General features: G+C 44.7%; 1 protein-coding gene across 3 annotated transcripts in view; it reads left to right on the top strand.

Annotated features, from left to right (window-relative positions):
* The window catches only part of LOC135505752 (forkhead box protein O3-like), a 57,801-nt gene that overhangs the window by 24,116 nt on the left and 6,331 nt on the right, over positions 1–27,354 (top strand). For 2 of the 3 annotated variants that reach the window (XM_064924847.1, XM_064924846.1), the window contains one exon: positions 24,745–26,228. In XM_064924847.1, coding sequence (XP_064780919.1) covers positions 24,745–26,196 — 1,452 coding nt within the window. In that variant the 3' untranslated portion in view covers positions 26,197–26,228. The remainder of the gene's footprint in view (positions 1–24,744; positions 26,229–27,354) is intronic. The other variant, XM_064924848.1, reaches the window with a different exon arrangement.

The raw sequence follows: 27,354 nt of genomic DNA, 5'->3' as shown, positions 1-27,354 counted from the left end.
ACATTTGTACAATGGCAGACAGAGGGATGGCATGGCAAAGGAAAGAGGGAAATAGCCTAGACAAAGAGAGACAGACTGAATGAAGTGATGTTATTAGGTGATAGTGCCACCTCTGATGGGCCCCAGTGTGACTTTTGAGTACCGTCCGTACCCGTCTGTCTTGTGGTGGTTTCACAACATTCAGGAGTTTGTGTGGGTACTGTGTAGAGAGTGTGCCATGCCATCCAGAGACAAGCCAGCATGCTGTTTGATGTGTGCTCTATGCTGACTGATCTGTGTACAGTGTCTGTCTGCAATTCTCTCTCTTTCTCTCTGTCTCTCTCTCTCTCTCTCTCTCTCTCTCTCTCTCTCTCTCTCTCTCTGTTTCTCCCTCTCTCTCTCTGTTTCTCTCTCTCTCTCTCTCTGTCTCTGTGTATGCACAGTGAGATGAGTCAGAAGTTTCTGTTGTCAGTCTCAGCTTACTTTGAACACCAAACACAGACAGCCTTGTCATGTAACAAGCTGGATGAAAACAGTCTGCACGCACACGCCATAACCTGTTTACTGTACCCATTGACTGTACACAGATATACACAAACACTCATACGCACACTCAGAAAGGTCTAGAAATAGATGCGGAGAAACCAATGTATGGTATGTCTTCGGATTGGAACCAACCAAACCACATTGTCATCATACTGTACATGAACCCATGTTAACTAACTTTTAATGAGAGCCCAAACTGTTCTTGGCTCATTCTTTTAATAGTTGATATTTTTGGGGTGTCGTAATGATCTTCAAGGCCCATGTTAAAGCTCTAAGACCCAGGGAGGTCAGGACACAGACTGTGCTAGGCCAGAAAAGGCTAGACTTAGCTTCGTCTGTGGGCAGGGAAAGGAACAGGGACAGATATAGGGTGGTAATGCACTCTTTAGCATTAGCTCGAATTAGCCCTCATCTGTCTGTCTGCAGCCAGTCTCACTAGTGCCGTAGGAGAGAGAGGGAAAGAGAGAGGAATATCTGTTTATATTTGTCTGTCTGGGCCACATTGAGCTTCCCAGGTCTCTTTTTTCCCCTCTCTGTCCACTGCTCCCTCTCCTTCCCCTCACTCTTTCTTTTTCCTGCCTCTTTCATCTGTAGAGCTCTCCTTCGCACTCTCTTACTCTTTCTCCGTGTGTGATTACTGAAAACTATACAGACTCCGGAGACAGTGAGAGCTCCGTGGAGAACGGCCCACGCAATTGGCTGGCCGGCACTCTCTCCCCGCCCATGATTGGCCGGAGGCTTCAGCGTAAGACTCAATCAGCTGGGTGGAAACGTATGTAGGTCAGTGTGTAGCTATGTAAGCTCTGCTTCTCTCTTGTTCCCCCTCTCTCTCCCCTTCCTCCATTCCTCTGCATGGCTCTGTGAACTGGCCTGTTGTGTTAATTGGCTGCGTTCCAGCTTCGTCGTTTTTTAAACTGAGGTAAGAGAGACTGAGGCAAAAGGAGGAAAGGGGGAAAGAAGAAGGGGGTTAAGAGAAGAGAGGAAGGAGGAGGAGAGTGAAGTAAAGGGAAGGAGGGGGAGGGTAATGACACAATGTGCTGTGCCCTGCTGCACTGCTGGGTGCAATAGTACAGTGTGTCAGTCAGTCTGTCACACACACAGCAATCTGAACATCACTGGAGAAAACTATAGACTGTTTAACACTATAGGAACTGCAGTGGACGTTCTCTGTCAGAGTGGGAGAGAGGTAGAGGAGAAGGGCAGCCCTTGAAAGAGGAAAGCAGAGGGGCATAGAATGAGATACCTTTGAGAATGGAGAGAGCAGAAGAAGAGAGAGAGGGAGAGCAGCTTGTTATGTTTCCTTAAACTCTACATCCTACAGACTTTTGGACTCCTATCCTATTCTAACCACCTCTCCCCGGCGTTGTATTCATCTTACCTGATGAAATTGCTGTACAATATGATCTTGTTGCCATGTGATGTACAAGGCTGGAGATCACTCTGTCATGCTGATTGAGTTCGAATAACAGACTGGAAGCTTCAAAAGGAGGGTGGTGCTTGGAATCATTGTTCTTCCTCTGTCAATCATGGTTACCTGCAAGGAAATGTGTGCTGTCATCATTGCTTTGCACAAAAGGGCTTGACTGGCAAGGATATTGCTGCCAATAAGATTGCACCTAAATCAACCATTAATTGGATCATCAAGAACTTCAAGGGGAGAGGTTCAATTGTTGTGAAGAAGGCTTCAAGGCGCCCAGGAAAGTCCAGCAAGCGCCAGGACAGTCTCCTAAAGTTTATTCAGCTGCGGGATCGGGGCACCACCAGTACAGAGCTTGCTCAGGAATGGCAGCAGGCAAGTGTGAGTGCATCTGCACACACAGTGAGGTGAAGACTTTTGAAGGATGGCCTGGTGTCAAGAAGGGCAGGAAAGAAGCCACTTCTCTCCAGGTAAAACATCAGGGACAGACTGATATTCTGAAAAGGTACAGGGACTCAGCATTGGACTGCTGAGGACTGGGGTGAAGTCATTTTCTCTGATGAATCCCCTTTCTGAAAATTTTGGGGCATCCGGAAAAAAGCTTGCCCGGGGAAGACGAGGTGAGCGCTACCATCAGTCCTGTGTCAATGCCAACAGTAAAGCATCCTGAGACCATTCATGTGTGGGGTTACTTCTCATCCAAGGGAGTGGGCTCACTCACAATTTTGCCTAAGAACACAGCCATGAATAATGAATGGTACCAACACATCCTCAGAGAGAAACTTCTCCCAACCATCCAGGAACAGTTTGGTGATGAACAATGCCTTTTCCAGCATGATGGAGCACCTTGCCATTTGGCAAAAGTGATAACTAAGTAGCTTGGGGAACAAAACATCGATATTTTGGGTCCATTGTAATGGCTGCTCAGTGAAACGACCTGTCCTGATTTGTCATAGACGCTTGCTAAAAAACATTAATGAGCAAGCCTTCCTTCATGACCTGGCCTCTGTAAATTGGTATAGAATCAGCTCTGTCGAAGATGCTTGGACATTCTTTTTTGATATTTTCAGTGGTATTGTTAAACACGTCCCCATCAAGAAAATGAGAATTAAAAACAGGTTTAGCCCCTGGTTTGACCGTGATCTTGCAGAGTTACTCCACCTCAAGAATTGCATTTGGCAAAAGGCTCAGCACACACACTCAGGCTGACTGGCCCTCGTTCAGGCAATTGAGAAATAAGTGCACTCCGGCTATCCGGAAGGCCAAAGTTAGTTACTTTAAGGATCAGTTCTCTCTCTGTGGGTCTAATCCCAAGAACTTCTGGAAATGGTTAAAGACCTGGAGAATAAACCCTCCTCCTCACAGCTACCCATGTCCCTTAATGTTGATGATGTGGTTGTTACTGACAAGCAGCACTTGGCTGAGCTCTTTAATCACCACTTCCTTAAGTCAGGATTCCTATTTGACTCAGCCATGCCTCCTTGCCCTTCCAACATTTCCTCATCACCCACCCCTTCTAATGCGACTATCCCCGACGCTTCTCCCTCTCTTTCCCCTGCCCTGCTACAAAGTTTCTCCCTGCAGGCAGTCACTGAGTCCGAGGTGCTAAAGGAGCTCCATAAACTGGGTCAGATGCTTTAGACCCTTTCTTCTTTATGGTTGCTGCCCCTATCATCGCCAAGTCTATCTCTGACCTTTTTAACCTCTCTCTCCTTTCTGGGGACGTTCCCATTGCTTGGAAGGCAGCCACGGTTCGTCCTTTATTTAAGATCAAGCCGATCAAACTGTTATATGCCTATTTCTATTTTGCCCTGTTTATCAAGTGTTGGAAAAATCAACTGACTGGCTTTCGTGATCTCTATAGTATTCTCTCGCATATGCAATCTGGTTTCCGCTCAGGTTATGGATGTGTCACTGCAACCTTAAAGGTCCTCAATGATGTCACCATTGCCCTTGATTCTAAGCAATGTTGTGCTGCTATTTTTATTGACTTGGCCAAAGCTTTTGATACTGTAGACCATCCCATTATTGTGAGCCAGCTAAGGAGTATCGGTGTCTCTGAGGGGTCTTTGGCCTTGTTTGCTAACTACCTCTGTCGAAGAGTGCAGTGTATAAAGTCCGAAAATCTGCTGTCTCAGCCACTGCTTGTCACCAAGGGCGTACCCTAAGGCTAGATCCTAGGCCCCACGCTCTTGTCAAATTACATCAACATCATAGCTCAGGCAGTAGGAAGCTCTCTCATCCATTTATATGCAGACGATACAGTCTTATTCTCAGCTGGCCCCTCCCTGAATGTTGTGTTAAATGCTCTACAACAAAGTGTTCTTAGTGTCCAACAAGCGTTCCCTACCCATAACCTTGTACTGAACACCTCCAAAACAAAGGTCATGTGGTTTGGTAAGAAGAATGCCGCCCCCCAACAGGTGTGATTACTACCTCTGAGGGTTTAGAGCTTTAGAGGGTTTAGAGCTTGAGGTAGTCACCTCATACAAGTACTTGTACCATACAAGTACTTGTACCATACAAGTACTTGTACCATAAAAGTACCTCTTTCACCTCAGCTGCCAATCTAACCCTGATTCAGATGACCATCCTACCCATGCTAGATTATGGAGACATAATTTATAGATCAGCAGGTAAGGGTGCTCTCGAGTGGCTAGATGTTCTTTACCATTCGGCCATCAGATTTACCACCAATGCTCCTTATCGGACACATCACTGCACTCTATAATCCTCTGTAAACTGGTCATCTCTGTATACCCGTCGCAAAATGCACTGGTTGATGCTTATTTATAAAACCCTCTTAGGCCTCACCCCCCCTATCTGAGATATCTACTGCAGCCCTCATCCTCCACATACAACACACGTTCTGCCAGTCACATTCTGTTAAAGATCCCAAAATACACACATCCCTGGGTCACTCCTTTGTTCAGTTCACTGCAGCTTGCGACTGGAACAAACTGCAACAAACACTCAAACTGGACAGTTTTATCTCAAATCTCTTCATACAAAACATAATCATGTATACTCTTACTGACAGTTGTGTGACTGCTTTGTGTGATGTATTGTTGTCTCTACCTTCTTGCCCTTTGTGCTGTTGTCTGTGCCCAATAATCTTTCTACCATGTTTTGTGTTGCTACCATGTTGTTTTGTTGTGTTGCTACCATGCTGTGTTGTCATGTGTTGCTGCCTTTATGTAGTGTTGTGTTGTCTCTCTTGTCGTGATGTGTGTTTTGTCCTATATTTATATTTTATATATATATATTTTTTAATCCCAGCCTCCCCTGCAGGAGGCCTTTTGCCTTTTGGTAGGATGTCATTGTAAATTTAAAAAAAATCTTAACTGACTTGCCTAGTTAAATAAAGGTTAAAGAAAAAAATGTAAAACATCCATTCTCCCACATTCTGTACACAGGGATTTCTTTTGCCTCCTCCAATCAGCAACATCCAGATGGTCTTCATGGCGTTTTTACTCCCTGCCCCCCTTATGGCACAGTCCCCTCCTCTTGTGAAGTGCCTGAGAAGGAGTTGGTAGACTGACTGTTCATGGCTGCTGCCTGCTGTACTGCTAAGCTTTGGGAGCTGAATTATTCACACTAACCCAAATTCTCCTTACTACCTCTACTCCTTCTACCACACACACACACACACACACACACTTGCCCTACTCAGCTCCGGGTCCCTAGGCAGTACCCATGGTAGTCAAAAAAAAAGACCCTCATTTAGCCTCGTACATTACACTCACTTCATATGAAATGCCTCCCCCTTCCCAATGTAGTACAGTACATTCCTGCCTGTCTGAGTCGTTCGCACTAACACGCGCACACACACAGAGACAGACCCCTCCCCCAGTGTGGCTGGCATTGTATTTTTCAGTAGGCTGGCAGGCACACACACACTTAGCGCCAGGTAACTTTATCCTGGCTTTACACACTCAGTTTATTAGTCAGCCAGAGAGTGACCCAGTTTACTGTAAAATACAACCGGGCCAGACGGCAACCTTTTACTCTGGACAACCAAAAGTTTACTCAGGGGTTACCATTTTACTCAGGGGTTACCCGTCCAGCAACAAAGTCTATGTTGAAAGGGAAAGGGGGATACCTAGTCAGTTCCATCCATTCAGCTGAAATGCGTCTTCTGCATTTAACCCAACCCCTCTGAATCAGAGGTGCGGGGGGATGCCTGCTCATCGCCATGCTCAGGGGCAGATTTTTACCTTGTCAGATCGGGGATTCGATCCAGCAACCTTTCGGTTACTGGTCCATGCTCCTACCTATCAGAAGCTGTTGTCTGTAAAGCCTTCTCTCAGTCAAAAAGCTTGTCGGTGCTTTCTTTCTCTCTTTTTACACTCTTTCTTTTCAGTCTCCGGTTTACGAGGCCTTCGCACACACCTCTGTGAGACTCACTGAGCCTCAAAGCTTTTCAGAGTCACGTGTGTGTGTGTGTGTGTGTGTGTGTGTGTGTGTGTGTGTGTGTGTGTGTGTGTGTGTGTGTGTGTGTGTGTGTGTGTGTGTGTGTGTGTGTGTGTACAGGCAATGAGAATAATAGGGCTCAAACTTAATAATTCTGGATTTCTCTACTCCTTTATCCATCCCTTTGTCTCTCACTGTAGACTAATGTCCTTACTCTCTGTCCTTACCTTCTCTTAACTCACTCTGCCTTTCTCTCTCTCTCTGTGTGTGTGTGTGTGTGTGTGGGCCAATTTTTTTATTTAAAAAAATATTTTATTTAACAGAAAATAAAACTTGCACAACCTTAATACCTCTGCCTGCCCTGTTTGCTATCGACGATGGATGCAGATTGGAGTAGAGGAAAGGAGGGGTAGTAGGGAAGCTGCTAGTGGCAATGTGATCCATACAGTCTATTAATAGAGGGCCAATATAAAGACAAAGTGCTGTGTATGGGGAAAAGAGCTCTACTGGAGGGAGGGAGGGGGCAGCAGTGTGTGTGGGCCTGCCTATGTGTGTGTGGGCCTGCCTATGTGTGTGTGGGCCTGCCTATGTGTGTGTGGGCCTGCCTATGTGTGTGTGGGCCTGCCTATGTGTGTGTGGGCCTGCCTATGTGTGTGTGGGCCTGTGTGTTCAGGAACGCATGTGTAGCCATATGTGGTGTGTGTATGTATGTGCCGGGGTTTCATAATAACTATGAACAGTAAGTTGTGTGTGTGTGTGTGTGTGTGTGTGTGTGTTTTGTCTTGTATGACACAGAGTGTCACTAAGCTGTGAGTGCCTGAGAGAGCAGGGACTAAGAGAGGGATGGAGGAGAGGGCCTCCCGTGTCCCCGGCTAAGCTTCTCAATCCTGGGGAACAGAGTGACAGAATAACCCCTCATTTAGCCCTTCTACCAAGGAGTTATTAAGTTCAGTGTGTGGGTGAAGAGGGACAAATACAGTTCCCTTGGGATACACACTAACACACACGCACCCTTTCTCAAACAAACTCGCACACATCAAGTTCAAGTTTGTTTATTTGTCATATACACATGATATACATGGAGTACAAAGTGCAATGAAATAACAATAAAAGCCCAATGAATAAAAATAGGATATTTACATGTGCCGGGGGATTGTGCAATAGATAGTGAAAAAATAAATAGACATTGTGCAGTAACAATAAATATGGAGTCTAGTAGCATCTGTGTGGGCTGTAGAAGTGGAGTGATTATAAAAAGAGAGGACAGGAGAGCGGGATGGAGTGATGAAGGGAGAGACGTGCAGATATAAGCTGACTTAGCAGAGTGGAGCGACAACAGGAATACATGGCTTTCTCTGCCGTCATGTGGCAGTGATTAATAAGCTTAGCTAAGACTCTCTCTAACACACACACACACACACACACACACACACACACACACACACACACACAGACATATGCTCACACGCAAATGGATCCTTATAGCCTACACACATACGCATACACACTGTATGTAGTACTGAAGTAGGTCATGGAGTCGTGGAACAATAGCTTTGCTTCTAAGACTGGGTCTCTTAGAGAGAAGCTTGTCCTTCATCTCCTACTGATTCAGTCACATAGCCACAGGAGAGAGGGGGGAGGAGAAGAGAGGAGTTAGGACGCAGGAGAGTGAATGAATGGAACCGAGGGTGAAGGAAGTGAGTGATATGGAGATAGGTGGGAGAGAGGAGAAAATAGGGGGGTTGGATGGAGATAAAGGGGGTGAGGAATTGGGAAAAGAATAGAATAGCCACAGTCACCTCACCGCGCTGCACTCGGTCACAGTAGAACAGGAAATCATGTGACCCTCTCAGAAGGGTGTAGCCTAGGAACTAAGGAAAAGGCCCACTGTTGCTTGGACAGTAACGGGATATATGTGTGTGTATGCATGTACAATGCCGTGGATGTACAATGCTGTATGTGTGCGTGGGTGTTGCTGATAAAGGCTCGCTGTTGCAAAGTTTTCCCTCTCCCCTGCAGCTGCTCAGCTGGTGTGTGTGGGGGAGGAATGAAACTGACAGGCCTGAAAATGCTGAGCTCAGCACACATTGAGCCTTTGCACACACACACACTGAAACGGAGCAGAAAGTTCTTGTGCAGGGGGTGAATGTAGGTCAGAGTCAGGCATGTTTGAGATCAACTGAACCAGTCAGCCATCAGTGACCCTTACTGACACTTAAAGGGATTTTTTCCCTGGCTTTGGCAATATCTTTGTTCAACTCTTCCCCAGAGTCAGATGAACTCGTGGATACCATGTTTATGTCTCTGTGTCTAGTATGAAGAAAGAGGTAGATTCGTGAGCCAATGCTAGTGAATGTTAGCCAATGCGTTAGTGAAATGACTGGAAGTCTATGGGTATCTGCTAGATGTATCCCTTATTAACATTACAGCTGTGACATTTCACATGTACAGAGTAAGCCTCAGACCAGTCAAACCTGAGTGTGCATCAAATAAATATGATGAAACTCATTCACATAGTTAATTATTCTATGAGCCATTAGGTGTGGGCAAGAATGAAAACTACCAGATAACAAGGACAGCACTTTTTTTAGTTATGGTAACCTCTCATTCATATAATATCTTTACCATGTTCCTGAAAAAGCTGTGCGCGTCTCTCAGTTTGTGTGTGTTGCTGTAGCTTGTGTACTCTGTACGTCCAGGATGTTTTTAGACTGAACCAGGCCCAGTAACAGTAGAGCGGAGCCCCAGGAGGATAGCTAGCTAGGGGCCCCCAGACTAATCTCTACCAGATGAGCTGGTCCTCCAGCCTCCAGCACGGCTAAAGCATCAGAGGAACACACCCCAAGCCCCTAAACACACGCACTACACCGCTCCCAGTCAAACGCATACACTACATGTTATGTCAAAGACTGCATCCTCCTACACACTGGAGCTACACTTACCACCAGTCAAATACATATTGGTGTACATAGAGATTTATTAATGTTTTAAATACTGAGACAACTAAACTGAGGAGTGCTGGCCTACTGCCTCCAGTACTAGCTAACTGGAGGTTATATAGGTCATTTAACTGAACTGCACCCAACATTAGCATACCTTACTTCAGCTGTTGCTACCCTTCCATCTGACCTGGACAAAGAAAGCACTTGATGTAGGTGAGAGGGGAGTGTGTTATGGAAACACAGTATCAAAGAGTCCGTACACCTCAATGTCACAGAAACTTGTTTTTCTATCCTTGTGGGGGAAGGGAATGGCCCTATGGGATAGAATTTTCCTTGCTTTACTATCTCTGTTGGGACTTTTGGGGATTTCAGGTCCCCATAAGGATAGAAGAACAAGACCACAAACACACACAGGGAGGGATAAATCAGGGAGGGGGACATAATGAAGATGAATGGAAAGTACGTGCTGAAATGCAGAGAGGGGGTCAGAGAATGGCACTGTTGCGGAACTGTGTGTGTGTGTGTGACTGAGGCTGTATATTTTAACTGTGTGTGTGGCTGTGTATGTTTTAGTATGTGTGTGTGGATGGGGGAGATGGCATTAACAAGGCCTAATATCCGGGAATGGTTGAAAAAATGAGAGGACACAGAGGGGGGTGGAATGCTGTCGTTTTCGGGAAGCGGTTAGGAAATCAGAAGCATTGCGGGGGTACGGGGAAAGGAGAGTATTTAGGGAGGGGGCGCACACAGATGTGTGAAACAGCCAGGGCAGAGCAGTGTTTATAGTGGTAGTAAACCTCTAAACACTCCCTCCTTCCTTCCCTCCCACAGACAGACTCGCTTCTTTGACCTCTGCATTTCCTCATTTCTCCTTGTATTCTTCCACATTCATTTTCTCCCTCAATGGTAGAGGCCCTCTCTCCTGACTAGACAAACTGTACAACTCTCTCCTACTCTTCTTTTCTCTCCCTCTCCCCCTGAGATGTGCTGTAGGACCTCCTCTCTCTCCCCTTCCTCTCCCTCCCTCTTTCCTTTCAGAAACCTCACCCCCTTTCTTTCCTAATATGAAATGTTCTGCTTCTCTCCCCTCTATCTACATCTCCCTCTCTCATATGGGACAGTAATCATGTAGGCATCATGCTTCTCTGAATCTGCAGAGCACACACACACACACACACACACACACACACACACACAAAACACGCTCCACAGATCTCATTAATCAACCATCCATGTGGAAAAGTCCAATTACACGTGTGTGTGTGTGTGTGTGTGTGTGTGTGTGTGTGTGTGTGTGTGTGTGTGTGTGTGTGTGTGTGTGTGTGTGTGACACTCCCGAGACCGCGTGCCTCTGATGGACTTCCCTATTGTTTTTGTTAGTGCATTTATTCACGTAGTTTATCATTCTCTCTCTAGACCAGTATGTTCTCTGTCTCAGTCTGTACGTGTGTGTTCTTGATTCACTCATAGGCCAGGGCCATCACATGATTACCCAGGCTGACTTGCACTCTGATCGAGCTCTCTATTTTTAGATGTGAAATGTTGAAATAGATGGTGTGATGGTTAGTAAACAGGACAGGCTGTATACTCACACCATCAGCTCACACCATGGTGCTAGATCTGGAGGTGGCACACCCTACACACATCAGACTTTAAATACCGCTCTCTATTGACTTGTTTAAACACGGTGGGAGTTGTGGATGGCCACTGAGCAGATCGTGCTGAGAGAACCGTTGGATGAGCCTCATAATAGAGACATACTGTTCCAGAGACAGAATAAATATATCTTTGTTCGAGTCTTTCTACATCTGAAGCAAGCCATCTGTTTGTTTTGGTGCACGTGTCTGTTGGTCTGCCTCTTTCTGTCTTTCTCTCCCCTCTCTCGCTTTGCTCTCTCTCTCTCTCTCCCCTCTCTCTTTCTCTCTGTCTCTCTCTATCTATCTGTGGAGTTGATCTGCAGCCTTGTGTGTGTGTGTGAGTGTGTGTGTGTGTGTGTGTGTGAGTGCGTGCGTGCTTCCATCCTTGCGTGCATGCTTGCTTGTGTGTGTTCTTGGCAAGCGAGGTAGGGCCTTGGCTGTGGGACGTTCTGTCGGGAACTCTGGTGGTAAAGCACAGCAAGGCCAACTGTAACGTCCCATAGAGAACTATACTGAGCCGTACACGAATGAACGCACAGGATACCGTGTGTTATGTTCTTTACTGCTGAGGGGAGCTGATTCTCTCAGCTTTGGGTAGATTTGAGACTCTATACAGAAGGGATCTATACAGAACGGATCTAAAGTAAGGGAGCTTTTTGTTTCATACGGTCTGTATGTTTACTGTGCTGTGTATGTTGTGAACACATTCACACACTGTAGATATTTCTGTTTATGCATGTGTGGGTGTATGCAGTAACTCACGACAGCATAAGTCAAGCACGTTTTCAGCAACGAGGTGACTGGGATCATGAAACACACTGACCTACAGGAGGGCCACCAGGACAATGTGACAGACCATGCCTGATTTTTAGGGCTCTGATTGGTTAGATAAGGTGGGCTTGATCAGCCAACACCCCCTCTCAGGGCAAGCCTGATTGGAGGAAACGGAGGGTAAACATGGTCTTTGAGCATGTGGCCTTATGCAAAACTGAGCTCAGGGCGGGATGAATGGTGTGTGTGTGTGTGTGTGTGTGTGTGTGTGTGTGTGTGTGTATGACTGTGTGGCAGGAGAATGATCCATGATGATCCATGATTCTTAAAGGATCATGTCCTGTGGACTGTGAAAAGAGAAAGGAGCCCACCCTGTTGGAGTGACAGAGACCTGTAGACAATTTGAGAGTTTCCTGTTCATGTGTACATTATGTCGTATGGGCTTATTTGTGGGTTGGACTATTGTTGTGTGAATGTAGTGTCGTGTCTTTGGCTATGCCGGATTAAGTGATATGACATGCTATTCTATAAAATCCTTTCTCCGTAATGAATATTACCTGATTGAGCTAATCATGTAAATGTAATTAATTAAGAGAGTCAGGGCACCACAAAATAATATTTATAGAGCTGTTATCTTCCGAATAAACTCTTAAAGACCTAGTAATATTTTACATCAATAGCAGTCAATATTAATCGTCACCTTAATTCAGTCTCATCTGAAAGTTTCACGAACCCTGGCTAACAAATTGAATCAGCAATACAAAATTGGGGTTAATTATTTATTTACTAAATACCTAACTAATCACACAGAATTACATATACAAAGAATTAATCATACCTTGATTACAAATTACGTCATAAAGGAAAAAGTCCCTGGCGGGCGGAACAGATATGACAGCTGGTTACACAAATGAAAGGGGGCTGGGTTTGAGTGAAAGAGCGGGAAGACTGAGGGACAAAGGGAGAAGCTGTGCTATCGTAAATACAGTATCTTATACATTCTAAATAACCGCCCATTTGGAAAAGATAAATGCAATAAATATTTACTCTAAGCTGCGCTTCGGTAGATTGGTGGTAAATGGAAGGCCGTGTTGCCAAACGGAGTCCTTTATCCTTTGAAGAATGTCTCTGGTGGTCAACGTAATATGCTGTAGTAACGTTGTTGTGTGGTAGACGGAATACTCTGTCTGTTCTTTCCTAGCCCGCGTTTCCAGCTGCTGTTGCTAACTCAACGTCGAGGAGGTATTACTTCTGTTGTGAATAAGAGTTCAAAGTTCATAATACCATTAGCAACCAAAGCTCACGCTGAGGTTGGATTAGTTCTGTAGTTAACATGTTAGTCCTTTTAACGCAGAGGCTGCAGACCTCACGTACTTGAAACAGGAGGTTACATTTTCGTCAAGGCTTTATATAGTAGAGCGAGAAAAGTGTGTCTGAAAAGTTTTATAACCCATGTCTCTTCACAGGGGCGGACCACTGATTGAGCAGAGCCCTAAACTTATGAAAGCCCAAATCTCTCATTTGGAAGCTAAAATTACATTTAATCTTTTCACCAATAATTTTATATTCAAACATTTCAATTGAACAACAATTCCATGTCAATCCGATAACTCTGATGTGTAGACTTTCCACTGTAGAGTTTGTCATCCTATCATCCATCGATGAGAATGTCTCAGATGACAACCGAACTGACATCATATTCATTAAGTACCACCGAATATGTTCAATTGGTCGGATTACCAGAATATAGTTCATTTCACCCCACCTTATTATGTTGCCAGAATCTCAGTTAACCAAGGGATTTTCAAATGTCACATCAGTAGGGTAGAGAGAGGAAAAAGGGGGAAGAGGTATTTATGACTGTCATAAACCTACCCCCAGGCCAACGTTATGACAGTAGTATATTAGTCAAATGTAAATGCAATGTACAGAGAACGAGCGAGAGGGAGAGAGAGAAAATAAGGAGAATGCCAGAATAGAGTGTGACCACTTTCACAATCCTGACCTCTTGATCCATGTACAGTTTATACACACACACACACACACACACACAAATAAGTGGAGCGATGCCCAGCCCAGGATGGGAGAGAGCACGTTTGGTTGAATGGAATGGAATGTTCTCTTCACTCTCCAGAACTCAGGGCAGCTGGAATTGGGAGTAGTGTGTGTAGTGTGTAGTGTGTGTGTGTGTGTGCATGGAGGGTTACAATATAAATAACTTTGTCCTAACTCTCCTGTCCTCTGTATCAGCGCCTGGCCTGTAGTTTATTTATAATCCACCTCGTGTCAAAAACGTACAGTTATTCCTCTCTCCCTCTTTCTGTCTCTCTCGCATCTTCTCAAGAACGTAGTTAGCCCTCTCTCCCTCTTTCTGTCTCTCTTGCATCTTCTCAAGAATGTACAGTTAGCCCTCTCTCGCTCTTTCTGTCTCTCTCGCATCTTCTCAAGAAAGTACAGTTAGCCCTCTCCCTCTTTCTGTCTCTCTCGTATCTCCTCAAGAACATACAGTTAGTCCTCTCTCCCTCTTTCTGTCTCTCTCGCATCTTCTCAAGAAAGTACAGTTAGCCCTCTCTCCCTCTTTCTGTCTCTCTCGTATCTCCTCAAGAACATACAGTTAGTCCTCTCTCCCTCTTTTGTTTTTTGTTGTTAGCCTGCAGACCTAAGAGGACCAGTCCTGTATCTCTCTCTCTCCTTATACAGTCGTGGCCCAAAGTTTTGAGAATGACACATATTAATTTCCACAAAATTTGCTGCTTCAGTGTCTTTAGATATTTTTGTCACGTTACTATGGAATACTGAAGTATAATTACAGCATTTCATAAGTGTCTAAGGCTTTTATTGACAATTACATGAAGTTGATGCAAAGAGTCAATATTTGCAGTTTTGACCCTTCTTTTTCAATACCTCTGCAATCCGCCCTGGCATGCTGTCAATTAACCTATGGGCCAAATCCTGACTGATGGCAGCCCATTCTTGCATAATCAATGCTTGGAGTTTGTCAGAATTCATGGGTTTTTGTTTGTCCACCTGCCTCTTGAGGATTTACCACAAGTTCTCAATGGGATTAAGGTCTGGGGAGTTTCCTGGCCATGGACACAAAATATCGATGTCTTGTTCCCCAAGCCACTTAGTTATCACTTTTGCCAAATCGCAAGGTGCTCCATCATGCTGGAAAAGGCATTGTTCATCACCAAACTATTCCTGGATGGTTGGGAGAAGTTGCTCTCAGAGGATGTGTTGGTACCATTCTTTATTCATGGCTGTGTTCCTAGGCAAAATTGTGAGTGAGCCCACTCCTTTGGATGATAAGAAACCCCACACATGAAAAGCTTTTTTCCGAATGCCCCAAACAATCGGAAAGGGGATTCATCAGTGAAAATGACTTTACCCCAGTCCTCAGCAGTCCAATGCTGAGTCCCTGTACCTTTTGTAGAAGATCAGTCTATCCCTGATGTTTTTTCTGGAGAGAAGTGGCTTCTTTGCTGCCCTTCTTGACACCAGGCCATCGTCCAAAAGTCTTTGCCTTACTGTGCGTGCAGATGCACTCACACCTGCATGCTGCCATTCCTGAGCAAGCTCTGTACTGGTGATGCCCCGATCCCGCAGCTGAATCAACTTTAGGAGACGGTCCTGGCGCTTGCTGAACCTTCTTGGGCGCCCTGAAGCCTTCTTCACAACAATTGAACCGCTCTCCTTGAAGTTCTTGATAATCCGATAAATGGTTGATTTAGGTGCAATCTTACTGGCAGCAATATCCTTGCCTATGAAGCCCTTTTTGTGCAAAGCAATGATGACGGCACGTTTCCTTGCAGGTAACCTTGGTTGACAGAGGAAGAACAATGATTCTAAGCACCACCCTCCTTTTGAAGCTTCCAGTATGTTATTCAAACTCAATCAGCATGACGGAGTGATCTCCAGCCTTGTCCTCATCAACACTCACACCTGTGTTAACGAGAGAATCACTGACATGATATTAGCTGGTCCTTATGTGGCAGGGCTTAAATGCAGTGGAAATGTTTTCTGGGGATTCAGTTCATTTGCAATTCCTCTGATCGCTCACTCATAACATTCTGGAGTATTTGCAAATTGCCATCATACAAACTGAGGCAGGCAGGCAGGACGGACGGATGGATGGCGTCCGTCCGGTGACGCAAGGGGGGTAAAGTACACCCAGAGTTGTAAGGCTCAGGTCACTGAACCCAAGCAATCAGTGCTGACAGAGCAGGTCTGGAGGCGAAGTAATGGTGTAAGAGGAGTTACCAACGACCTCAGTGCACTCTTACCTTTGACCCCGCCCAGCCTCCCAGCCTGATGTTCACCTCACGACCTGGACACTTCCTGCTATACAGGGTGTGAAGAGCTTTCAGTCTGTGTGTGCATGTGTTACATAACCTTGGAGGGTAGGGCAGGTCTTTTACGAAAGAGAGCACTTCCCCCTGTGGCATGGTTCAGGCTTGCTTTGAACCAGTAAAGCAGGGGAGGAGCAGGGGAGGAGAAGGAGAGGTGGGGGGGTTTAGAATACTGGATAGGTGGGGAGGTGTAGAGAGATTTAGGACAGGACAGACCGCTCATCCTTTTCTTCCAAGTCACATATGAGGCCAGAATGACCCAGGCTCTCCTGTCAGTCTACAGTGATATATGAGGCTTAGCTGGGTGATGAAACCAACTTAAACAACTCCTAGTGGTAAAGACTGTAGAGCTCAGTATTACTATAATATTACTATTTCATACAAGCCTCTTAAAAATGGTGTGTGTGTGCGTATGTGTGGATTCCTAGCGTGGTTGCTGACAGTGATTAATTGTTCCCACATGTTGCTGATGGACAAAAAGTCCTCTGTGCTCCAGAGCTCTGGCTGCAGCTGTTGTCTACATACATACATACATGCATACATACATAAATGCATAAGAATTTTTTCAGTTAAACATTAGCTACTGAACAGGCGTAGAAGGGGACAAGATGACAACTGGGACGAGATGACAACTGAGGAGATGTTGTAGAGAGCTGTGTGTGTGTTCAAGGCCATGAGTGTTTGTTAGCATTATGTGTACATGTGCAGTCATACATTGTATTTATGCGTCGTGTCAGTAGTAGGGATAAAGGGTGTATTTGTGTAGATAGTTTAGGTGTGTGTGTTTGTACGTGTGTTTATAAGAAAGAAAGAGAGAGACAAAGAGTTAGAGAGAGAGAGATATGAATCAGAGCGACTGTCTAATTTTTCTTAATGGGCTTTGGGAATAACCCAGAGGAGCAAGTGTAGTACGTATACTGTACTCTCGCTGCAGTGTCGCAAGCACACAGACACACACACAAACCACGCACTTACATACACATATTATACCCTCTCTTAACAATTACTTTTTAGTGGTACGGAAAAGAGAGGGGGGGGGGAAATAGAGGAAATATTAAAGAGTTCCAGTGTTGGCAGAGAGAGGGAGGAGTGGAGAAAGCGAGGGAAGAAGGGAGAGAAGGAGTGAGAATGTATTAAGTGTCAGGAGCTGGCAGATATATGTTTACAGGGGGAGAGAACCTCAGAGATTCCATTCACTTTGTTCCCTCTCTTTTCCTCCCTCACTTGCTCACTCTCCCTCCCTCTCGCTCGCTCCCTCCATTGATGTTATCCCCCTCTCTGCTCACACCCTCCCCTCTTTATAATTTGATGTATCTAGTTATTTCAAGAATTCTTTAAGCGTTCTTCCTTCATTCATTTAGCTCATAGCAGCTGTAAACACTTAGTGTGGGAGTGTGTATGTTCTGGGGCTATTTGTTTTTAGCTGCTGTAATAAAGCAGCCTTACGTCAAACCTCTGGTGATACTGCCTGGCTGGCTGGCTGGCTGCCTGGCTGCCTGTAAACACTGGTTTCCTTGGTATCTCGCCTCATCTTACTTCATAGGACAGACCTACACGCACATACACATATACACACCGTGGCCGAAGTCTTGCCTACTACTTAGTAAAACAACATACTGTGTACTAATAGTACATACTATTGAGAACTTACCGTTTAGTAAAAATGTGTGCAGTAAGAAACAAATGTCAACCTACCACTCATCCATACTGAGAAGGCGTCATCTAATGCGCAATCGTGCTTGTTCCCTGCTATTCGTTCGTTTGTCAAAAACACGTGGGTGTGAAAAGAGAATTATCTTCTTCAATAGTGTGCAATGTATTCTACTAGATGAAGCAATGAGCAATAAAGCCAAAATTAATATGACATCCTGGCATTTAAAGCATACTCAGTACTGCTATTGCCCTCAACTCTCAAAGGCAACGTTACACACTCCTATTTTTCCGAACAGAATAACAATCCAATCTATGTTTTCGCTGCACTGTAAGAGAGGAAGGGAAAGAGGAGATTGGTTGGGAAAAACAATATTTGGATTCTCACACAAAAAAAAAACTTTGGCTGTCTGATTCAAACCCAATAATCTGTTCTGTTTTGGGGCAGAGAAAAAACATGCAAAGATATAATGTGAAAAAAATGTATGTTTTGGATGGTGTTTGGGTTGTTTATATCTATGGATATATGACTCACCACCTGGATTTGGTCTTATGTAGCAAAATTTGAAATTGTGTTTTGTACATTGGATAAATGTAGAGACTCACGGCTACAAAATGGTATATTTTGCACTGAATTTTTGAGGAACAATGGAAAAGTAATTCTGCTTTGAAATTGATAAACTTGTAAACTCACTTTTGAGAAAATGGCCTTTGAATGTTTTGGTATCTAGTGAGAGCCCTTCTTTGTCTACAACCATTCTGCATGGTTCACACCCGCTTAAGCTTTAGCCCCACCCATCTCATTTTGCTCATCGGAGCGCACACTTGACGCTCTGACCGATGGTTAGAGCGTTGGACAAGTAACCGAAAGGTTGCAAGTTCAAATGCCCGAGCTGACAAGGTACAAATCTGTCGTTCTGCCCCTGAACAGGTAGTTAACCCACTGTTCCTAGGCCGTCATTGAAAATAAAAATATGTTCTTAACTGACTTGCCTAGTTAGATAAAGGTAAAATAAAATACATTTGTTTACCTCTGGATAACATGAAAACAGCCTAACAAGCTCTGCTGGCAACAATTTCATTACGCTTTTTTGCTGACTTTTACTGACACCGGCCATATTCAACGAGTGTTGTACACTTTAGCTTAACTTCTTGGTGACGGGGCAGTATTTAGTATTTAGTCAGTATTTAGTCAGCCACAAATTGTGCAAATTGTGCAAGTTCTCCCACTTAAAAAGATGAGAGGCCTGTAATTTTCATCATAGGTACACTTCAACTATGACAGACAAAATGAGAAAAGAAATCCAGAAAATCACATTGTAGGATTTTTAATGAATTTATTTGCAAAATATGGTGGAAAATAAGTACAGTGCCTTGCGAAAGTATTCGGCGCCCTTGAACTTTGCGACCTTTTGCCACATTTCAGGCTTCAAACATAAAGATATAAAACTGTATTTTCTTTGTGCAGAATCAACAACAAGTGGGACACAATCATGAAGTGGAACAACATTTATTGGATATTTCAAACTTTTTTAACAAATCAAAAACTGAAAAAAATTGGGCGTGCAAAATTATTCAGCCCCCTTAAGTTAATACTTTGTAGCGCCACCTTTTGCTGCGATTACAGCTGTAAGTCGCTTGGGGTATGTCTCTATCAGTTTTGCACATCGAGAGACTGAAATATTTTCCCATTCCTCCTTGCAAAACAGCTCAAGCTCAGTGAGGTTGGATGGAGAGCATTTGTGAACAGCAGTTTTCAGTTCTTTCCACAGATTCTCGATTGGATTCAGGTCTGGACTTTGACTTGGCCATTCTAACACCTGGATATGTTTATTTTTGAACCATTCCATTGTAGATTTTGCTTTATGTTTTGGATCATTGTCTTGTTGGAAGACAAATCTCCGTCCCAGTCTCAGGTCTTTTGCAGACTCCATCAGGTTTTCTTCCAGAATGGTCCTGTATTTGGCTCCATCCATCTTCCCATCAATTTTAACCATCTTCCCTGTCCCTGCTGAAGAAAAGCAGGCCCAAACCATGATGCTGCCACCACCATGTTTGACAGTGGGTATGGTGTGTTCAGGGTGATGAGCTGTGTTGCTTTTACGCCAAACATAACGTTTTGCATTGTTGCCAAAAAGTTCAATTTTGGTTTCATCTGACCAGAGCACCTTCTTCCACATGTTTGGTGTGTCTCCCAGGTGGCTTGTGGCAAACTTTAAACGACACTTTTTATGGATATCTTTAAGAAATGGCTTTCTTCTTGCCACTCTTCCATAAAGGCCAGATTAAAGGCCAGATAAAGGCCAGATTTGTGCAATATATTGACTGATTGTTGTCCTATGGACAGAGTCTCCCACCTCAGCTGTAGATCTCTGCAGTTCATCCAGAGTGATCATGGGCCTCTTGGCTGCATCTCTGATCAGTCTTCTCCTTGTATGAGATGAAAGTTTAGAGGGACAGCCAGGTCTTGGTAGATTTGCAGTGGTCTGATACTCCTTCCATTTCAATATTATCGCTTGCACAGTGCTCCTTGGGATGTTTAAAGGCTTGGGAAATCTTTTGTATCCAAATCCGGCTTTAAACTTCTTCACAACAGTATCTCGGACCTACCTGGTGTGTTCCTTGTTCTTCATGATGCTCTCTGCGCTTTTAACGGACCTCTGAGACTATCACAGTGCAGGTGCATTTATACGGAGACTTGATTACACACAGGTGGATTGTATTTATCATCATTAGTCATTTAGGTCAACATTGGATCATTCAGAGATCCTCACTGAACTTCTGGAGAGAGTTTGCTGCACTGAAAGTAAAGGGGCTGAATAATTTTGCACGCCCAATTTTTCAGTTTTTGATTTGTTAAAAAAGTTTGAAATATCCAATAAATGTCGTTCCACTTCATGATTGTGTCCCACTTGTTGTTGATTCTTCACAAAAAAATACAGTTTTATATCTTTATGTTTGAAGACTGAAATGTGGCAAAAGGTCGCAAAGTTCAAGGGGGCCGAATACTTTCGCAAGGCACTGTATTTGGTCAATAACAAAAGTTTATCTCAATACTTTGTTATATACCCTTTGTTGGCAATGACAGAGGTCAAACGTTTTCTGTAAGTCTTCACAAGGTTTTCACACACTGTTGCTGTTATTTTGGCCCATTCCTCCATGCAGATCTCCTCTAGAGCAGTGATGTTTTGGGGCTGTTGCTGGGCAACATGGACTTTCAACTCCCTCCAAAGATTTTCTATGGGTTGAGATCTGGAGACTGGCTAGGCCACTCCAGGACCTTGAAATGCTTCTTACAAAGCCACTCATTTGTTGCCCGGGCAGTGTTTTTGGGATCATTGTCATGCTGAAAGACCCAGCCACATTTCATCTTCAATGCCCTTGCTGATGGAAGGAGGTTTTCACTCAAAATCTCACGATACATGGCCCCATTCATTCTTTCCTTTACACGGATCAGTCGTCCTGGTTCCTTTGCAGAAAAACAGCCCCAAAGCATGATGTTTCCACCCCCATGCTTCACAGTAGGTTTGGTGTCCTTTGGATGCAACTCACCAAAAAGCTCTATTTTAGTTTCATCTGACCATATGACATTCTCCCAATCTTCATCTGGATCATCCAAATGCTCTCTAGCAAACTTCAGACGGGCCTGGACATGTACTGGCTTAAGCAGGTGGACACGTCTGGCACTGCAGGATTTGAGTCCCCTGCAGCGTAGTGTGTTACTGAAGGTAGGCTTTGCTACTTTTGTCCTAGCTCTCTGCAGGTCATTCACTAGGTCCCCCCGTGTGGTTCTGGGATTTTTGCTCACTGTTCTTGTGATCATTTTGACCCCATGGGGTGAGATCTTGCATGGAGCTCCAGATCGAGGGAGATTATCAGTGTTCTTGTATATGTCTTCCATTTCCTAATAATTGCTCCCACAGTTGATTTCTTCAAACCAAGCTGCTTACCTATTGCAGATTCAGTCTTCCCAGCCTGGTGCAGGTCTACAATTTTGTTTCTGGTTTCCTTTGACAGCTCTTTGGCCATAGTGGAGTTTGGAGTGTGACTGTTTGAGGTTGTGGACAGGTGTCTTTTATACTGATAAGTTCAAACAGGTGCCATTAATACAGGTAACGAGTGGAGGACAGAGGAGCCTCTTAAAGAAGAAGTTACAGGTCTGTGGGAGCCAGAAATCTTGCTTGTTTGTAGGTGACCAAATACTTATTTTCCACCATAATTTGCAAATACATTTATTAAAAATCCTACAATGGGATTTTCTGGATTTTTTTCTTCTCATTTTGTCTGTCATAGTTGAAGTGTACCTATGATGAAAATTACAGGCCTCATATTTTTAAGTGGGAGAACTTGCACAATTGGTGGCTGACTAAATACTTTTTTGCCCCACTGTATATCGACGGAATTAATCAAACGAAAGGACCATTTGTGATGTTTATGGGACTTGTCTGCATTTTGTGTCGCGCCTGCAGGGTTGAAATATGGTTTCTCTCTTTGTTTATTGAGGTGCTATCCTCAGATAATAGCATTGTTTGCTTTCACCAAAAAGCATTTTTGAAATCTTACATGTTGGCTGGATTCACAACAAGTGTAGCGTTGTGTGCATGTGTGATTTAATGAAAGTTTGATTTTTATAGTCATTTATTTGAATTTGGCGCTCTGCATTTTCCCTGGCTTTTGGCCAGAGAAGTTAAGACATGTAGCTAGCTAACATTAGGCTCTAACCATCAAATGGTTCTGGGATATGAATAATAACATCATCAACGTAACTTAAGCTAGGGAGCCAACCAGCTAACGTTAGCTTGCTAGCTAACAGTTCAATTTAGCTTGAAATGAAACCACTTTCTGTCAAAATTAGAAATGTGTAATATCTGAAAATGTAGCTAGCTATCTTACCCGTATACATCATCATGCGTGATGGATGCGTCTCCCTGTCACGGATGCCATGTCACGGTTGCCCTTAGTTTGAAGATGTAATCTGGTGATCTGTAATCGGGTGTTTTCTCCATTTACAGATGGCATACAAGTTTGTTATTAAGGCACATGAAAGTTCACATGTTCCAGAAGGCATTTCTGCCAAAAAATGCATTTTGATTTGAAAATCAAATGTAAACGTTCAAATGGCTCTCCTGTAAAATCGTGACTTGCGACATACGCCTAGTTTCCTGAAACGGGTCACATATCAAAGCCCAGTCTCTCTCAGGGCCCATAGAGAACCATATGTTTGGAAAGAAACTGGAAAGAGGCATGGATGAGTATCCATTGCAGTACCTTAATGTGGTCAGTTCTTTTGGGTTGCCTCCCTATTCATAATCAGTAAAATTACAAAGATTTTTGCGTGTTGAAACATGTTTGGTATAAAACTTACTGTTTGTGGAGTAACCATGCACAGCCATCACTCTATGTTTAAGCCACAGATAACACACATTATTAAGTAGTTATGTCCATTCATCCTGTGTGTAGAGGATGTAACCAATAGACCAGTAGTCTGGAGCTTTGTTCTTACAGTCTTCCCTTGTCTTACAGTCTTCCCTTGTCCGGCGATGATATGTGAGGTTAGAGAGTGTGTGTTCATTACTCCATCATAAATGGGCCATGGTACTGTATATGAAAGCATGTAGCCTAGTGGTTAGAGCATTGGACTAGTAACTGAAAGGTTGCAAGTTCATATCCCCGAGCTTACAAGGTACAAATCTGTCGTTCTGCCCCTGAACAGGCAGTTAACCCACTGTTCCTAGGCCGTCATTGAAAAGAAGAATTTGTTCTTAACTGATTTGCCTAGTTAAATAAAGGTAAATATATATATATATATATATGTATATATATAAAAAAATGTCAGCTGAAGCGTCCACATGGCCACGGATAGATGGGTGTTATTTTCTGTGTGTGTGTGTGTGCTGCGATGGACATGTGGATTCTGTGAGTGGTATGGTATTATGGTGCCTTTAATTTTACTGGTACCATTATGAAATCATAATCTTGTGAGCAAAACATTTTAGCGGCCTCCCTCATGACAGCAAAGAACATTTACATTTTTAAAGTTAATTTCATGTAATTCTACTCCATTTGCCATGGGGTGGAGAGAAAATGTTGCCGTTTTACAGCTAATTTCCTGCAATTCTACATATTTTGTTATAGGGTGGAGGAAAATGTTTGCTGTTTTTAATATGATAGCTGATGATCAATGGTCCCCACCCCGGTCAGTATTTCGAACCATGCTTACTAAGTCTAGATAGCTTGCCGCTAGACTAATTTACCAATCTAAAAAATGTTTGCTGAGTTTAAAAAAATATATTATAAAAAAAATTGTATTGGTCCACAGGGTGCCAGTTGCCCATCCCTGATGTAGGCTTATCCCTGCTATGAAAACAAACTGTTTGAATATTTGATGATGAATAACACAACCTGCTGTGTGTCTCCCAACTCTGTTCTGAGCATGAAGGAGCTTGTCTCAGATCAATACACACCAGCGATGACTCACAATACCCCTGCCAAGTACACACGCACACTTCAAAACCTGCCTGTTACGCAATGTCGTGGCGGGAGTGCCGTGTGTGTGTGTGTGTGTGTGTGTGTGTGTGTGTGTGTGTGTGTGTGTGTGTGTGTGTGTGTGTGTGTGTGTGTGTGTGTGTGTGTGTGTGTGTGTGTGTGTGTGTGTGTGTGTGTGTGTGTGTGTACATGCACACACTACAATAGGAACATCAACGCTAATTGTTGCCGCATGTTATTCATGTGTTGCTATCTGTGGCGTTCCATTCAGCAGGGAATGAACAGTCTAAGCTTTATTCTTCTAGCAGCGCTCATCTCAAAGAACATTGAGTACAAACTCAATGGGTGGTTTATAAATCAATGTTCCTGGACTTAATTAACATGATTCATACAATCATTGATGGAAAAATGAAAAATAACATGAATACTCCATAATGATTACATGCATTGTTTGCTTAATTACTTTTCAATGATTTTGAGCACTGTAGTGGACTCTCTAACTCTCTCTCTCTCTCTCTCTCTGTCTCGCTCTTTCTTTTCAATCTCTCTGACAGAACTCCATCCGACACAACCTCTCCCTCCACAGTCGTTTCATCCGTGTCCAGAATGAGGGAACGGGAAAGAGTTCCTGGTGGATGATAAACCCGGAGGGAGGAAAAGGGGGGAAGGCCCCCCGGCGCCGTGCTGTCTCCATGGACAACAGCAACAAGTACACCAAGTCTGCCCGCGGTCGTGCAGCCAAGAAGAAGGCGGCCCTCCAGGCAGTGGCGGCAGGCGAGGGGGGCGGAGACAGCCCCTCAGGGCTTTCCAAGTGGCCAGGCAGCCCCACATCACGGAGCAGTGAGGACCTGGATGCCTGGACAGACTTCCGCTCACGCACCAACTCCAACGCCAGCACGCTGAGCGGGCGCCTTTCGCCCATCCTAGCCAACCCAGAGCTGGACGAGGTGCCGGACGATGAACCGCCGCTGTCGCCCATGCTATACTCCAGCCCTGGCAGGGCGCTGTCGCCCGGGAACGCTCCCACACCCAATGGGAAGGCAGTACCCGCAGAGCTGCCTCGCTTGGCAGACCTGGCAGGAACCATGAACCTGAACGACGGGCTGGCGGATGACCTGATGGATGAGCTGCTGGATAACATTACTCTGGCCCCCAACCCAACCGGACCGACCACTCAGAGAGGATCCACCGGGTTCAGCTTTGGCTCCAAGCCTGCCGGGCTGGGCTCCACCTCCTCAGCCGCCTCTCCCTCCGCTGCATCCCCCTCTAATGGTGCAAGCAGCGGCGGCTACAATAATTCCATCTTCGGGCCCCTCGCAGCGGGTTCCTCCCTGCGGCCCGCCCCCATGCAGACCATCCAGGAGAATAAGCAGACATCCTTCTCCTGCATCTCCCGCTTCGGCAGCCAGACCTTGCAGGACCTGCTCAACTCAGAGGGCCATAGCCACAGCGACGTCATGATGACCCAGTCCGATCCGCTGATGTCACAGGCCAGCGCCGCCGCTGTCATCTCCCAGAACTCCCGGCGAGGCCTCATGCTCTGCAGCGACCCCATGATGTCCTTTGGGACCATGGTTGCTGGACAGGGAGGGCAGGGAGGTCTCTTGCACCCTCACAACCACAACCAGGGCTCCCTCAGGACCCTGAACGGGGGTCTGAGCCTGAACAACGAGGCTAACGCCAAGCAGCAGCTCCTGCACTCTCCACTGAGACTTGGATCAAACGGATCCTCTATGATGCAGATTGATTCGTCTCTCTTCCTGAACAGGAGCGCTGGTGGCAGTGGTGGGATCTGCTCGCTAGGCCCCGACCGCTTTCCCACTGACCTGGACTTGGACATGTTTAACGGGAGCCTGGAGTGTGACATGGAGTCCATCATCAGAAATGAGCTGATGGACGCAGATGGCCTGGACTTTAACTTTGAGTCTCTGGCCAACCTGAACGGAACCAACCTTAGCAGCTTCACCAGTACCAAGCAGGGACCTCAGAACTGGGTCCCTGGCTGAGAGGGGGGTTCGCTCTGGAGGTGGCGGAGTAGGTCAGAGTCCATGTCACTGTCTGTGTACATCTGGGACTGCCATTAGTGCCAGAGAGAGAGAATATGTGATTTTCTGTCTGTCTCTAGCTGTCTAGCTGTCTAGCAGAGAATAGTGAAAGCATGTATATCGATTTGTCATGTTGCTTGAAAGTAATTTTGGACTGTGTCACTTGGATTACAGTTAGTCAGCAAAAACCACCCCATTGGCCCAGGGTATTCGGTGGTGGGAACAGGCTAGACCACACCAGCCCAACACAGGCTAGCCCACACAGTTATTAAATTGTAATAAATAAATTATAATTTAATAAATTCCTTTTAAATAGAACAAGTGCATCGGCAGGCCAATATTTATGCCTGTTTTGGGCCCACATTGTGCCAATTTAGACATGTTTTCTGGGAACAGATGGGCTTACTTCAGGTAAAGTGAGGGGTGCCTTCACCAGATATGGGCCATCCACACTGGGCCACACTGGGCAAATGCCTTGGGGGCCAACATGGAGCCAATGAGCAAAGGCGCATTGGCCCAATTTGGGAAGTCTTGCGTAATTGGTCAGACACTGAATTAAGTTCTGGGTCCATACGTGTTAAGAGAAGAGGTAGAACAAGTATCGGAACTGGAACGAAAAGCTCCATTCGCTCTCTTTACAACACCCTTTATCTACGGTACCATTTATGTTTACATAGTCTGTCCACAAGAAATGTACATGGGGCCAATATTTGGGCCCACATACAGTGCCTTGCGAAAGTATTCGGCCCCCTTGAACTTTGCGACCTTTTGCCACATTTCAGGCTTCAAACATAAAGATATAAAACTGCATTTTTTTGTGAAGAATCAACAACAAGTGGGACACAATCATGAAGTGGAACGACATTTATTGGATATTTCAAACTTTTTTAACAAATCAAAAACTGAAAAATTGGGCGTGCAAAATTATTCAGCCCCTTTACTTTCAGTGCAGCAAACTCTCTCCAGAAGTTCAGTGAGGATCTCTGAATGATCCAATGTTGACCTAAATGACTAATGATGATAAATACAATCCACCTGTGTGTAATCAAGTCTCCGTATAAATGCACCTGCACTGTGATAGTCTCAGAGGTCCGTTAAAAGCGCAGAGAGCATCATGAA

This window comes from Oncorhynchus masou, chromosome 19, assembly GCF_036934945.1.
Source record: "Oncorhynchus masou masou isolate Uvic2021 chromosome 19, UVic_Omas_1.1, whole genome shotgun sequence".
Lineage (NCBI taxonomy): Eukaryota > Metazoa > Chordata > Actinopteri > Salmoniformes > Salmonidae > Oncorhynchus > Oncorhynchus masou.
Note: the sequence above shows the minus strand (reverse complement) of the source record. Positions and strands in the feature narration are given on the sequence as shown.